This window comes from Mytilus californianus, unplaced genomic scaffold, assembly GCF_021869535.1.
Source record: "Mytilus californianus isolate M0D057914Y unplaced genomic scaffold, xbMytCali1.0.p SCAF_4, whole genome shotgun sequence".
NCBI classification, from domain to species: domain Eukaryota; kingdom Metazoa; phylum Mollusca; class Bivalvia; order Mytilida; family Mytilidae; genus Mytilus; species Mytilus californianus.
The window spans coordinates 105,824,660-105,841,983 of NW_026262690.1; the positions used below are offsets into that span (position 1 = coordinate 105,824,660).

General features: G+C 30.8%; 1 protein-coding gene and 1 long non-coding RNA gene across 2 annotated transcripts in view; both read right to left on the bottom strand.

The window, feature by feature from the left end:
• LOC127737176 (serine/threonine-protein kinase Nek9-like) overlaps positions 1 to 17,324 on the bottom strand; it is a 168,030-nt gene that overhangs the window by 14,213 nt on the left and 136,493 nt on the right. Inside the window, exon 22 of the mRNA XM_052247707.1 lies at positions 4,570 to 4,653. Coding sequence (XP_052103667.1) covers positions 4,570 to 4,653 — 84 coding nt within the window. The remainder of the gene's footprint in view (positions 1 to 4,569; positions 4,654 to 17,324) is intronic.
• Positions 10,915 to 13,544, bottom strand: LOC127738999 (uncharacterized). The gene is made up of 2 exons (XR_008000240.1): positions 13,506 to 13,544; positions 10,915 to 11,289 (listed from the first exon to the last, which is right to left on the bottom strand). It is a non-coding gene; the product is annotated as an uncharacterized LOC127738999 (long non-coding RNA).

Consider the following 17,324-nt stretch of genomic DNA (forward strand, 5'->3'; position numbering starts at 1 on the left):
AATTGTTTGTTACAGTGCTAACTACTGAGTTAGATAATTGCACTTTAGTCTAAAAACCCTTAAAGACATTTAACATGTTCAAGTACAGTTTTGGAATGACTCAGTGCTGTGTTACACTCAAGTCCTCGTTAATTAGAAAACTAAAAACTGCTGAGATGCTTCAAGCAGTATGTAAGAGATGCACATTATATTTAACAAAAATCCTAACTTTACTAAACAACCTAACATATAGAATTTCCATTAATTGTCACAATTTTTTGGAAAACAAAAAATATAAAACCTGTGGATAAAAATCAAATGTACCCAATAATATCAGCCTAAGCCATCTGAGGTCAACTTTGCCTAAAGAACAAACCTTAGTTTCAGCATGATTACATAATTCATAAATTGGAAACTATCATTTTAACCTTACCAAGCAGATGGTATCATTGCGGGACTAGTAAGACAACAAGATCATGGCAGCTTTGCTTTATTTTCACTTTTATATAAAAGTGTTTACAGCATTTTGTTTGCAGCATATTCATTTTCATCCTGTCTTATGCAAGGTTGTTCATTTTCAGTTCTTACTAGGCCAGGATATTCATTTTCAAAATCTTCAACCCTCTAACTTTTTATTTAAGTTATTCACATCTTTTGCCTTATTTTCACTTTTATATAAAAGTGTTTACGGCATTTTGATTTGCAGTATATTCATTTTCATCCTGTCTTATGCAAGGTTGTTCATTTTCAGTTCTTACTAGGCCAGGATATTCATTTTCAAAATCTTCAACCCTCTAACTTTTTATTTAAGTTATTCACATCTTTTGCCTTATTTTCACTTTTATATAAAAGTGTTTACGGCATTTTGATTTGCAGTATATTCATTTTCATCCTGTCTTATGCAAGGTTGTTCATTTTCAGTTCTTACTAGGCCAGGATATTCATTTTCAAAATCTTCAACCCTCTATTTTTCTATTAATTTAAGTTATTCACATCTTTTTTTCAGATTTAGAGCTTGACATACTGTAAACCAACTAATTTTTGCAATCAATGTATTTTTTTTTAGTTTCCCCTGTAAAAAAATTACGAGAATATAAATCGTCACGATAATGTAAATTTTGTGTCATCCCTTATGTTGACATAAAGAAATCAAGATAATAAATCTCTGTGAAGCCAACTTGAAAGGACAAATCATGAAATAAAGTATCCTCGAAAGTAAGCTGTTGTTTGTTGAACACAGTATGTTGATCTATAAATTATTTGTGCTGCGAGGTTGCTGCCTCATTGAGGTATACACCACATCATCTTTTATTTTTAGATGTTATGAAATTTTCTTTTTGCACAAAATAATATAAATCTTTTTGACTTGTTCACATTGCGTGACTCAAGGCAGTTTTACAATTTCAACCTGCAGAAAAACTTATAATTTATATTGATACAATAAAACTGCAACTTTTTCAATATTTCAGCTCTGATTCAAAATATGGTTATATGAAGAAAAAAATCACAATGCAGTCCTTAAAATACAGCACTAGAATTCAAACTGCTCACAGAAAATGACAGAAAAAAAAAATAATATAACAGTCTTTAAAGATGATGCTCAAAGTGGTATACATAAATTGATTTCATATTCATGGGGGAATAAAAAGTCTACTTCTATTTGAGAGTAATTCAGGATGAATACATCAGCTCAAAACTTCTAATAAATCTTGGCAGTGTTTACTACATCTTTGAAATTGTAAAGTATAAATTTTGATGATGAGGGCAAACTTCCAGATTCCAGGGGGAAGATGTCGTGAGAAAGGTTCCTTAATTACTTTATCATACACTGAGAATATCTTATGTTTATTTATATTATGTAATTAAGTGTTTGTCTAGGTAATTACATGGCATTCTGAGAAATATACAATCAATGGACCAAGACACTCATCACATGTGATACATATTAAATTCTTAACGCGAGCACCTGTACTGACAGGCAATTTAAGCAACACCTGCATTTGATGTTTTATTGATGTAAAAAACAAAGATCAAATTTGATATGAAATTCTTTAAACAGGAACTTTTCACTCCAAATCCATTATTTCAAGAAACTTAACCACTTATAAACGAATAATTAGACATAATTCGTAGATAATGAGCAAAGACTCCAATCTTAATGAAAAGGTATAGACATGTGCTCCCCAATAAACAAAATGAGGAAAATTAATAAAATGAAACTTATAGCCTAATTTAAGTCAAAATTATCTTATAAATGATATATGACAGGAAAACAAAATCTAAAATAACACGACAGGTTCCTGACTCGTAGACACTGACATTGAGTAGATAACAGTGTGATTTTGAATTTGCTTACATGTCCTTTTTTAATATAGTCTTTACATGTTAAAAATCCATACTCAATCCACTTCTTTTAAAAAAAAACTTCTTAAATTGAAAATTTAAAAGATTTTTCTGAAACAATCTACCTTGTAGCGTTCCACTACTGGTTTGATTCAAATCATACTAATATTTATAGGTTTCAAATTGAGTGAGAATTCGTTATCTCGTGATATCAAATTGAGTCCTTAAATTTTAATTTAATAATAAACAATGCTCCATCTGTAAAGTTTATTATAATCATTGAAATTAGACAACAAGTTAATATGCACCAATATCCAATTCTGACGAGCAGATAAAATGACTTCTCTAATAGTAAAAATTCTTATTGTGTAGTGCTGACAAGTTGATAAATTTTCAAAATTCCCATATAAATCTAGAAGTAATTTGAGTACAATGAATTTTGAAATTATTTATCAATTCAGCAGCATGTGTTTTTCACACATTGTTTTGGCTTTAAAAAATTGACAGAGATGATTATGAAAAGTAATGACTGAACTCGTAATAGCATTTCAATGTTTTCTTGTAATGATAAATATGAAAACTGAAGGACATATCACAGAATTGTACACTTTATTTTTATCGCCTGCAATTTGATAGTAGTGCTACATGAGCTGGGAATAAATTGTATTACAAGGTTTTCTTGTATTGTACTCACTGATAAAAAAATATGACAAATAAAGTGAAAGTTTTGCTGAATCTACAATTTTTTTTATATAACTGAAATTTTAATAGTACTGAAGACACTGTATCATATTAACTTGCATTACTATGATTTTTTTGTACGGAACTCTCTGGTTGTAAAAATAACAACTGAATCAAATTTAAGAAGAAATATATACTCATGCAGGTCCCTCTTTACTTAACCAAAATCCCAGAATCCAGGGTGTGCACCATAATATCAAAATAAAAAAAATAAAAATAAAGGAATGAAAAATATGTCCAATTCTATTTCAGAGTTGAGCCCCTCAACCAAAATTCTGGTTCTACACCTCTAACAGATTTAATTCTATAAAGCCTTTACGACTTTCAGCTTGCATAACACATTTCTGAAATAACCTTTATGTTGCTTACATCCAAGTCATTTGGACTCTGGTGAATTGTTGTCACAACAGCAATCAAAACACATCTACCTATTTTTACATTTATTAAAAAAAATTTGGACCAAAACTTTAAGGAAATCAAATAAAAACATGTCCTGCTCATTCTATCACATTTCCATGTTCGATGAACCATGAAATCAAGCAAGGTCAAAGTACCTTACTTTGTTATATATTTTATTTCAAATTTCTTTCATAATAAACATATCTACTAAGTAATAAGGTGATGTGACTACAATACTTTAACCTGATATGGAACAGACTAACGCACAGATCAGACAACAATATGCCCCTCGAGGTAAAATCTAAGGTGGGCATAAAAAATGTTGGGGAACATCAAAACAAGAATGATATAAAACAAAACATTGGAACTCATTCCAGATCTAAACCTTGTTCAAGAGTTGCAACTTAATCATATTTGTGAAAAAAAAACAATCAAAAAAGATTTGGATTTAATTCTTACCAGTACCAAGCACTGACTACTTAGCTTAGTGACTAAATAATATGTGGGTTGTTTCATAAAATGTGTCAATTACTTTGATTGAAATGGATTACTAGTTTTCTCCTTTTAATGGAAGATTTAAGTGAATAAAATGTGTATGAAAAACAAATTAATTTGGTTGTTTTGATTTGTAATTTTTAAAAGCAGAAAATAAATGAAGCCATGAATCTCTTAAATTGTCTGTTGATACAAGGACATATATGTTAAGTTATAAATCCTTGGTTGCTACAAATAACATTCCTTTTTATTGGGACTTGACTGGTTTCCTGTAATTCAGAGCTTAACAATGATAGAGCAGACTACTAAATACTAAAACCATTTGGTACCCTAATTGAGGTTTAATATAGCAATCAATAAATGAAAAGTCTGTATTCATGGAAATGAAAACATACAGATTAACTATAATATGTATGTTAGTTGGAGTAAACCTTCTTATCATTAACTCTTTACTGCAACAAACCAGTGCACCTCTGTCAGAAGGGGGACAAATCATTCAGTTTTATTTCAATGATGTTCCCTTTCTCTTGATATTTTGTAACTCTCTACCTTTTTCCTAGGCTATTCCATAAAATTTTGCCGGAATTGATTTTCTTAGTATAACTAACTAACCTCTTTGTTTTCTTTCTCTAACAATGATATTCTTTCCATCAGTTTATTGACATCTATTGCCACTGAACTTTCTGTTGTATTATTCTGTTTAAAAAAAAAAAAAAGAAAAATTCTTAAATCATAAATCATAAATCATAGAAGACTTCATAAACTTGTGAAGATTATTTCAACTGATGGCTGAAAAAGAAGTCTGCTCTTTGCAATATGTGTAAAATATATGGCATCAAGACCTGAGGATTTTCTGAAATTTCCATTGTAAATTAATAAATTGATATTGTAGGAGTTAAGGGATAATAATATAATAATAATTTTTTATGAAATTTGTAATTTGTTTTTCTTTTAATACTGTTACCCAGAACCTTTTTGAAATTGAAATTGTCAATTCAGAATTCAATTGTTTACTTAATTTTTGACTTCACAATGTTGATACATAGATGATAGAGAGTAACTTGTCCCTTCAAAATTTTCAGTTCATGCTTAACTTATGAACTCTTGAAAAATGAGATTCTTTCAAAACTATGAAAAATATCACAAGAAACTACACATGTTTCTGAGTTGAATGATGAAAGTTTCATGAAAATTGGTAAAAAAAATAAAGTCAAATTTTTGTTATTGAAACCTTAAAAATTTATATAAAAAAACAATAAAAAATAATTATGTCTCTTAACCATGTGATATAAATCAGCATTAAATGTAGGCCAAGTTAATTCAAAACTCAATTTATTAAGAAAACCCCAAAACAAAATACTTGAAAACAAATGAAGGATTCTTTTTTATTATGATAGAATAAGATAACATATTTGTGACAGGTCGTATACATCAGTCAGAGAGTTGATTAAGCAGTGCTTTTTAATATTCTTCCGATGAAGAAAATACAGTTACCAAAGCCTGGAATTATATTCTCGTGGAGCAACTTAATGAAGTAATACATGTGACCCTCATATATCAATTGAACTGTTTTTAGCTAGCTATTATAGATTAAACTATCTAATAAACTTGGCTTTTATTCGATTAGTGGTTAATGAAGAAAGCTCAGAATATACGCTGTACTTTTATCGTTTGTTTCTTCCATTGCACTCTTGATAGAAATAAGACATTTCAAGGCTGTGATGATTTTCAAGTGGAATTTTTATTTCGCTAAAGAAAGCTTGACTTTAATGGATGTTTTGCACGAATCTATTAGAATCCACATTTGTTGGCAATAAGAATATGTGCATTGTAAAAAGGAAACTTGATTGCCTTATTTTATTTAATGTTCCCAATGGAATTATGTTAAAAGGGGAAAATAATTAAAGTTTCTTTTTGACAAAAAACCTTATGTCTCCCTTGCTACCACCTTTCTAAATTTACAAAGGAAAACTACTCTTAAAAATTTATCTGAGTTGTGAAAAAAAATTTAACATGTGATGAAGCAAATCTGTAAGGATTCAAACCATTCTAATCAAATAAATGTAAGTTTTAGAAGATTTGGCATTTTTTGTAAACAGGCAAAGGCCATGTTTTTTTTATGGGGAAAACCAAGAAATCAGTCTGATCAATGAAATAGAATAGAATGTTCTTTACAACATGAGGTTTACAGCTACTGCATGTGTATTTTTTTCAGAAATGTACTTTAAATTTTAGGTATTGAAAATATATCCAAATATAAATGCAGCACCAGTTTGGTAAAATAAGTTAACATATTTGTACTGAGTACTCTCAGATCTGTACTTAGTGTCCTTTTTGTTTTAAGGGATGAGGGATGGATAAATACCCTGTCACGTCCGGTCTGTGTTTGTGTTTATGTTTGATGTTTTTCTGCATTCTATCGATCTGATGAGTTAAGCCTTTTTCAACTGATTTTTATAGTTTGTTCTTATGTTGTGCTGTTACACCACTGTCCCAGGTTAGGGGAGGGTTGAGCCCTCACAAACAAGTTTAACCCTGCCACATTCTTTATGTGCCTGTCCCAAGTCAGGAGCCTGTAGTTCAGTGGTTTTCGTTGGTTCATGTGTCATATTTGTTTTTTTCGTAAATTGTTTTGTTATAAATTAGGCTGTTAGTTTTCTCAATTGAATTGTTTCATATTTTTTTATACGGTACGTTTTTTTCTCATTGTTGAAAGCCCTACGGTTGCCTATAATTGCTTACATCCAATTTATTTGAGCTTTGGTGGATAGTTGTCTTATTGACAATCATACCTCATCTCCTTATTTTTATATAAGTTTGAAGTACCAATTTTGTACTTTTATTGTGTTGTACTTGTAAACAGGTACCGTGACAAACCATATTGCACTTGTGCAATGAATAATAACTGCATCTTTTTTTAGTATATTTTTAGATGTAACAGTCCTCCAAAAAAGTACTAACAAGTCTATATAGTGTTTGTACCTTTATAGTTCAAAATGATTACAGTACAACTTTAGTAGACCATATTTTAATGTTTTTGCATTAAATTAATGTTTTATGTTTAGTTATCAGAATATATTAGAATATAGTTTGATGTGCGATATGGGTTTTGCTCATTGTTGAAGGTCATATAGTGACCTATAGTTGTTAACTCCTACGTCATTTGGTCTCTGGTGGAAAGTTAATTGTCTCATTGGCAATCATACCAAATCTTCTTATTTTTATATCAAATATATTTTATTTACAAATATTATAATTTGTAGTCTGCTAGTTTATTTAGGTATCTAGAACTGTACATTACATATTGATTAATTATTATGTTTTCGATTAGTATAAAGGAAAAATTAGTCGGGAATCTTTTGTTTAGCTTCTTTTTGTTTTGGTCAGTTGGCTAGATTAGTCTTTATCGTAAAAAAAAAAAGGATCTTAAGTGGTAGCCATTTCTTCAGTTAATGGAAATTGCCATAGTTTTGTATAATTGTCTAGGCCCATCATATTCTTTATTTTAGGTGTTATATTGATATTTATAGAAATGTAGAGACAGGTGCTTTACCAATCACTTGTATAGACAGGACTAGTGCATGTGCACTACATGTAAGTGTCATTTCATTTGAATATCTACATCAATAATGATGAAATAACCTTTAGACCCACACAGCTTGTTTCTGATTTTTTTTACAAGGAAAAGCCTGAAGTACAAATGGAGTAGTGCAAATGGTACTTAAAGGGAAAATTCACGATTTTTTACTTATCATCTTAATATGTTCATAATACCATAAAAAACATATTCACCAAGTTTTATCTGGATATGAACACTAATAAAGAAGAAAATTGGGAATTAATAATTTTATTTATTCGAACTTCCTGACTTCTGTGACGTAGTTTAAGTCTTTTTGCATGCCGGGAGTGGATTAATCTCATTTTAAGTCTTGTTCGTTAACCATCTTATAACGCGATTTAAAGCGCATCGACGACTTTTGGCGTAGCTATTAACCAACTAATAATTCAGAAAGAAAAGTGATCAGCCGTGCAACTTTTAAAATTAAAATGCACCTTTTATATTTTAAGGATTTCTGATATGATTATAGTAATAAAAGTAAATCATACAATAGAATGTTTTTATGATTTTTTTTCCGACGGATATGTTGAACAAACATATATAACTGATAGTGTAATAAAAATGCGTTTGTATTCTCACCTATTACTTCAGTCGAGGATTTGTCTTACTATACAAATTCTTGATTCAGTCTAGTACTGTGTAAATACAATGCATGTGAATTATACTGACACCACCTGGTAAAGGCGTGGTTAAATTCACGGTTATTAAAAGATTAGCATTATGTAATTTTAATCTTTTGATCTTCACAAGAGTTTTGTTTGGCCTCAAGGGTTCACCGTTGTAAGTATGAAAAAAAACATGGGGAAAAAAAGGATAAAACAGAAGTGCGGGTTTGAGACAGGATTTTTTTTTTTAGTATTTGGGGAGGAATATGGTGGCAAAATAACTGAATCGCCGTTATATAATTTTTAATATTTTGCGTTAGCTCAATTTAAAAAAAAATAGGTGATCATTTTGTTGTAACATCGAAATTCTTTTAATTAAATAAATTTATAGATAAAAATGGCTCACGAAAACGTGCGTATAAATCAAAACTGTACTATTTCAAATTATCATCGGTAACCTTGAATATTTATTTAAATGTGCAGAGAGAATTATCAGTTACATTAATATAGTTTGGTCCGTCCAAAGCGATCTACATATACCTAATCGGGAGTGCCCTGATTAAAATATTCTAAATCTCACAACAACGTATACACTACCAAGAATTTACCAACGTTTTTTTGGTACATTTCTACCCTCGTACATATCAGTACTGTTCGGCAAGACTAAAAACTTGTAATGTTATACTTTCTATTATTTCAGTACTGTTCATTATTATACAATAACTGTACCGTAACTAATTCTATAAATTCAGTACTGTTTTTTTCAGTACTGATTTCGTCAGTACTGTTTCAGTACTGATTTTGACAGTACTGTTTCAGTACTGATTTTGTCAGTATTGTTTCAGTACTGATTTTGTCAGTACTAGTTCAGTACTGACTTCGTCAGTAATGTTTCAGTACTGATTTTGTCAGTAATGTTTCTGTACTGATTTTGTCAGTAATGTTTCAGTACTTAATTTGTCAGTATTGTAATTGTACCGATTTTATTAGTACTATTATTGTACTGATGTTTGTCATTTACTTTTTTAATAAATACTTACTTTTTAGTGCGCACCTTATCCATATATATCAAAAATAGTTGTTTCTTTAGGTATAGCTGTAGCAGTCGATTTGGTGTGGTTTATCTTTTTAATCTGAATGCATTTTGTTTCAAAAAATATTGGGAATTGAAAACTTATAAACTAAGTAAGTATAGTATGGTATATTGTGACATGTTGATGACTCTTTTTTATTTTTTTTATATTTTGTATCTTGTGCAGACATCGCTGATTCAGTGTTGACCTCTATCATTAGAGAAATTTTGACACATGTGCATCTGAGTACAATTGGTATCCAAAAATAGGTTGGATAATTCCGTGACTATATTATTATAATCCTTGTTTAGCTGGCTACATATAAAAACTTATGGTTTTTCTCTTCGACTATATCACTCTGCTGAGCAGGACTTTTTAGCGACTTGAAAATGACTGAGGAAAAGTATCAAGCTTACTTTCGTCTATCAAAAAACTATTGAAGTGAAGGGAAAAACAACAAAAATGAAGCAAAGTAAGCAGTTTATCGGATTTTCTCTAGGGAATTGTTTACCCTTTAGAAGCATATGAATTCATTCCCGGTTTTTAGTCGAGTTGGTGTTGTTTCTTTTTATGTATTTTAACTGTTGTTGTAAATGCACTTTGGTTTTATGAGTCTTTGTTTACTCCTTGATTTTGATTGCGACTGTCTTTCTGTGTTTAAAAAAAAATACGCAATCGACACCAGAGAGATTTACATTGTGGTTCGAGGCTGATATTTTACAATATCAATGTGTATAAAACCGCACAATTTATACATATATCTAACAAGATAAGAATCTTCAATACTGATCATTTTTGGTATTTTGCTATTGCTTAAAACATGTTGACATTAATGATTCCATATGTTAATATGTTAGGCAATGTATTGTAATTAACATAAAACAATGTCTCATCTCCTTTTTTTTTTTTTTTATCATAACTGGAATTTCTTTTATTTATCATAACAATTGTTTTAATATAATAATCTTTATTGTCAAATAAACATATGAAGTCTGTGACAAAAATGTCAATCATTTTCATGCCGATAATTTGTAAAGTTTCAAATGATTTTTCTTTCATATTTTCCTTTCAGAGTAAGAATACTTGAAAAAAACTGGGAGGGTTATTATGAGAAAATTAAGATAATGCCTTTACCAAGTTAAGAATATGACGGTTGTTTTCCATTCGTTCTGCTATTTGATGTGCTTTAGCGTTTGGTTTTGCGAGATGTTTATGAAATTTCCCCGCTTTTTAAAATTTTTCAGAGTTCAGTATTGTTGTAATCTACTTTTAGAAACATAGTTTGTAATCTTGATTTTTGGCAGCAGCAGACTTTATTTCATATGGATGTACCAGTGACATTTAAGTTTTTTTTTATTTATGTAAAAGCTGGCAAACATGGCGTATTCTTGCTATGTAGCAAGTTTTTGGTGAATTTGAAAACAATTTTTCATAAAATATTGCCTGCAAGCACCATTACATTTTTTTTATATAACGGAGGATTAAGATTTGCACATTTTAAATTATTTAAAGAATATTTCTGTTGATATATATATATTAAGTACAAAATATAGTTAAATTCAACAGAAACTTAGGATACAATTGTACTATATAACCCCTTGATTATTTTATGACCCTTGTAATTAAGGTTCATAAATAAAACAATCAAAGAAACACTTAATTTTGCTTGTATCATGTTTTATTGCTCTCCCCCCTTTGCCATCTTTTCTTTGGAATGCTTTATAGAATGTCAGTTTCCTGGCTGGTGTCTTTTCCTCAATTCAGTCTCACATATGATGTGTCTTGTTACATGTAGATTGGTAATTCCAGAGGACTCCCTAGTTCTAATATGAGCTCATTACAAGCATCCATTTTTTATGTTTTGGTACTTGTACGAAACTCAACGGAATTACATGGTTTATGATTAAATATTGTCTTTTCTGATGAATGCCATATTAAAATACATCCTTCTGTATATAGGTCTTTAATTTTTACATCGTACGTTCCCATTTCAGCGGCTGTCTTCTATGCTGTTAATCATTCTGAGAATTTATTCCTAAATAAAAAAAGCAAAATATGATAATTAAATCCATCAACCTCGAAGTATTGGTGTTTGCCAGTGACAAATATTTCATGCACATGTAGCTTTAACCATCAGTCTATTTATGTGCTCTTTATAATAATTATAACGTGTCAAAAGTTTGCAGTTGATGATTAAAATGGTGTAGAAAGTTTCTGCAAGTCATAAAAACATAAATAATTAGTTTCATGATATGTCTTCAACTTAGTATTTTGCACCATCTCCAAAACCAGAGTGATCGCATAGATCCAGCATGGCTGAATAAAAAAATCTCAAAGTAACTAAAATGTTATTGTAAAACATTTCAAACGAGAAAAATAATAAACAATATATAGCAGTCAATGTGGCGGGATTATATAAGATTGTTGGCACCTGGGACAATGGTGGACGGTATCGGGTCCGTTCGCGCCCAATACACGTTCGCACCCTACACGTTCGCACCCCACACGTTCGCCCCCTAGGTCCGTTCGCACCCTACACGTTCGCACCCTTTTTTTATTCAAAAACCTGATAAATTTTTAGATGTTTTGTAAAATATTTTTATTTTCATAAATAAAAATTCGGGAATTTTTAAATGAAATATTGTTTTAAATTGATTTGATGATTAATTATTAAATGTTAATTATGTATGATTACTGCTAATTGGTATTTATACACAGCCTAATATGATGTTATTGTTGGGTGTTTAAAAATCATGATTGTTGTCATGGTTGTTACTTGCTTTAAATGTAAATACTGCATGTATTTAGCTTGGTATGAGTAAAACTTTGAAGATTTTAAATAAAAAAAAATGAAAGATAATTGTTTTTAACAGCTTGGGTCCTTTGATCTCATGTGTGTCAGAATCTCACTTTATTCATAAACAATGAAAAAAAATATTTATAGCAATACACTATCCAAAACATGATTACGAATTAATCAACATATAAAAAAAACGTTGTCAGAATCCCATTTCCTTTTGAAACAATAAAAAAGAAATATTTATAGCAATACACTAACCAAAACATGATTAAGATTTTATCAACACCTAAAAAAACGTTGTCAGAATCTCACTTTATTTAGAAACAATGAAAAAAAAAAATTTATATATATATATTTGTTTTACATGCACACGTATAAAAATTGCGGTTTTTATCCAACGCAATCATAGGTTTGAACGTTGTTTTCAATTTAGACTTGTATATATATAGATATATATAGAGCAATACACTTACCTAAACATGATTAAAAATTATTCAACACAAAACTAAAATACTGGTCGTCAGAATCTCACTTAATTTAAAAACAATGAAAAAAAAATGTTAATAGCAATACATTTACCATTTACCATGACACACAAAAAACCTTGTCAGAATCTCACTTTATTTAGAAACAATGAAAAAATATATATTTATAGCAATACACTTACCAAAACTCGTTTACAAATTATTAAACACAAAACCAATAAAAATTGGGCGCGAACGTGTAGGGTGCGAACGGACTTTGGGTGCGAACGTGTAGGGTGCAAAAGTGAAAGGGGGCGAACGTGCATGGGGGCGAACGTGATTGGGCGCGAACGGACCCGGATTCATGGTGGACTAATATCAAAATGTATCACAAATAAATGAAGCATCGGTAAAAAAAAAAAACCCGGTCAAAATAGGAACAAGTGGGATCGGGACAGAAGAGAAAGAAGTGGGAAGTGGGAAAAGATCGGAAAAAAATACTGTGTGACAAAAACACAGGATTTGAGGAAATGAGCATGTCACGTGTCGGTCGGATCCAGCAATTTTTAAAAAGGGGATCCAAATCAGGAGATAGGGTTCCCAAATTTATTTTCCCTTTCAAATGCATTAATCGCCAAAAAAAAGGGGGTTCCAACCCTCGGACCCCTCCCCCTGGATCCGCCGATGCCCACCCCCTTTTCCTTATCATATGTTCAGAAACATTCAGGATTTATCATTCTCAAATATCAATTATTGATTGATATTATTTCATAACGTTTGGTCAAGTAGTAATGAATATGAATATTCCAACTATATGTCCCCATTCAAATTCATTGATCGTCCCATAAAAGGGGGGTTCCAACCCCCGGACCCCCCTAGATCCGCCAATGTGTAACGCGTATTCTCCTACTTAGGATATGTGTTTTAAATTAGCCATGCGGCATGCGACAATTTTCTCAGTTTTAAAATATTCAATATATACCATACCTTTTGTCCAGAAGAAGTTTGAACTGTTGACTTGTTGAAATGTCACAGTGCGAGTGCAAAAATAACGTTTGTAAACAATGAATGACGTCATGAAATCCAATCACATATATAAACGTAGGCAATTGTAATACTATGTTCAATATTAACCCTCTTGCTGCCAAAGGGACATTTACGGCTTCTACACACAAATCTTGTTGATTGTGTAGAACGTCAAAGTTCCATAGTAACGTCACAATACTGAGAAGCACTGACAATGTCAAAAGACGGCGCCAAAAGGACGATTTTGGCGGGAATGAAGGTCATGAAGCATTTTACTGAATTAAATGCATTATTTGTATACTTAAAACGGATGTCAAAAAATGATACAGGATCATAAGCTTGTTAGTACTGTAATACCAACTTATTTAACGTGTTTACTAATCATCTAGTTCGTCATTTTCATGTAAAATGTTGCATACTAGTACTTTCGAGAAATTTGTTAAACATCAGTTTTTTTTCATACATCTTTCAATCAGAATATCTCATATAATAATCGCATTCCTAATAAATAATCATAGAAAAGGTAACTGTTATACTTGATTACGCGAAATATTAATATACACAATACACGCTTTAGTTAAGAGAACTGGAAAATTTCTTTAGGACTCAAATGCCGCGATTGAATTCTCAGTGAAGATTTTTTTTGTAAAAGTACATAAATGTTACCCGATATACTTGTATTGCCATACGATATTTCAATACATTTTATTCCCGTTTCATCATTTAAGCATTAATATAAAAAATATTTACTTTCATTCGAAATGGGGATGCTAAATAAGGGAGCTACCATTTGATTTTTATGGGGGTCTAGGATGAAATTTGAAAAAAATAGGCAGACAGGAGTTTTGAGTAAAAAAAAGGCAGGATGAGACACTTGCAAAAAAAAAAAAGTCAGGATGACAATTTAGGTAAAAAAAAGTCAGGATAAACTTAAAAAAAAGGCAGGACCGAATAGAGTGAAAAATAAAAAGGCAGGACAGAGATTACAACTAAAAAAAAAATGCAGAACAAAATTTTTCATCCTAGCCCCCCTCCCATAAAAATCAAATGGTAGCTCCCTAAGTAGGTGACCCAATGATTTTTTTCCTATCCTACAAATCATCCTTTCCCAGCCCTTGGCAAAATCTCAATTTTGAGCCATTCATCACAGATCTTTTACTTTGTAGGAACCACTGAGCAACAGATTTATTGTACATTAAATTTCAGACGTCCTAAATATTGCATGAAATACATGTACTTGCCAACTTGGTTAAGAATCAGTTATGCATTTCACTTGACAAAGATAAAACAAAAGCGCTTATAAAGCTAGTAGCAATGGGTATATTATTTTCATTTTTTTTTATAAAGACAAGAAAGATAAAAAAAAAACCTATATTTCAAGGTTAAAAGTTGTATTTTTAAATAATGTTGTATCAAAAACATCGTTTATAACAATCTTAGAGCAATAGTTTTCATAAAATTACTTTTACATCGCTTTTCATAATTACGGCTCCATTGACGCGGGAAAAATTATGGACGGCGGGAAAGCGCTGTTCTACAGCGAGGCACAAGTTTTGCAACGTCACAGATATGAAACGTCAATATAGCAAGAAAAAAACTCAGCAAGAGGGCGGCAAGATTTTGAGACAGAGAAAATATTGTTCTACAAGCCACTTGCAAAAAGTCTTAAAGTTATAGAAACAGACGATTTCCACGACAAGTCAGAGATGGAGGGTCCTTTTCGAATCGTCTACGAATTGCTATTGTTCATGTAAGTTTTACAAACTTAAGAAATCATACTTTTACTCGTTTTTTTTTTTGTGAACATCCTGATATAATTTTTTAGATTTTGTCTTCTATTTCGACAAAAAACTAGGCCTATTTGATCCTATTTCAATGCACTTTTTTAGTGCTAAGTCAATAGAGTTGGGTGCTCATTTTCGCCATAATTTTCCATGTTTTCTGCAGTTTATGTTCAGCCGGTATTTATGTTTTTGAAGTATACTGATATTTCTATATGAAGATAACATCAAAAGAAAAATATTCTTAGCTTGAAAACGTGTTTCTTTGAAAAAAACTCATCTAAAAAGTTAGATTAAAGGCAATTTGAAATTTCCTGATGTTTTGTCAAAGGGGGACACATATTCGCCATTTTTACACATCTATTTAAAACCACATAACTGCAGCTTAAAACAGTATTTATCAAAACGTTGTACGTTTTTTTGGTCCTTTGCGGTAAGTGCCAAAATTTTGTCTAAGTTTAAAAAATAATCATATTTGTTATAAAAATATAATTTACCGTCACATTTCTTCCATTTCATCCATCCTTTGAAGTTTTTACACCTCAAAATCATAAAACGGCGAAATTGTGTCCCCGGCGAATATGTGCACCTCACTCTAATTATTTTTCTGAACATAAATACACACTTCATGCATGTAATTATTAAGAAAAATACATCCAAAAAAACCGAAAAGAATAGAATATTAACAATGTCAATGAATGATTTTTTCCTCAGTGTCATCTGGATTATATAACGGTTTAGCACATAAAGTTACAGTATAAAATTACCTTAGAGTCTACCTTTTTGATTCCGTTAACGTCAGACGTATGCAGTCAAATTCACAACTGTATTCACCCAAATTGCCTTTTAAAACAAACAATAATTGTGTGTACATTTGGTTCACATGCATGTTGACATTTATGTGTAAGACAAAAAAATTATTATGTCAAAAAATGTCTTTCCTTTGGAATTTAGTTCAAACGGGTTCCATAAGGGGTAACAGAACGTTAGACTTGCATATATTTGTTTATAAAAAAGAAGATGTGCTATGATTGCCAATGAAACAACTCTACGCAAGAGACCAAATGACACAGAAATTAACAACTATAGATAGGTCACCGTACGGCCATCAACAATGATCAAAGCCCATACCGCATAGTCAGCTATAAAAGGCCCCGAAATGACAAATGTAAAACAATTCAAACGAAAAAACTAACAGCCTAATTTATGTACAAAAAAAATGAACAAAAAACAAATATATAACACACCAACAAACGACAACCACTTAATTACAGGCTCCTGACTTGGGACAGTCACATACATACAGAGTGTGGCGGTGTTAAACATGTTAGCGGGATTATATTTTTTACCTATATTCTTTTATAATAAGATACAAACTAAAGAGACATAAATTTTGCCTCCAACGGCAAGTGAGAAAAGACCAAGAAACAGAAAACAGACAATTATCCAATGTCCCTTCTTTTTTCACGGATTTAATGCAACTTTAGAATGGCAGGTTTCTCATATCAGTCCCTTTGTTGTCTGTATGAAGTAGCCATAAAGAATAGAGAATAATGTGGTGCTTAAATATAAAGAAAAGAGAATAACAGGCAAAATTTATAATAAATAGTGAAAATGGTATAAAATATTAAAGAATACAGAAATGAAGAAACCCCATCCAGACCCTTTTATAAAGTGCACAGTTTTCTTTGCTTTCTTAATCTTCCTGTTTGAACCGGTCTTGTCCTGGTTTTCATACGGCTACAAGGGAAACTGCATGTGAAATTTATATGAAGAGATCATGTACATACACTTTGTAGAAATATATTTTTTTTTATTGGTCAATGATTGAATTTATGTCGGTTCAAGGCTCCATTAGTCCGACACCCCAAAAGTCCGACGACCCAATGAACCGACACCCTAATAATCCGACACATAATTATTGAACAAAATTTCGTATAAATAATCTTTATTTCAAGAGGATAATTCCATTATATAAAAATAATCCTACTGAGTCAGT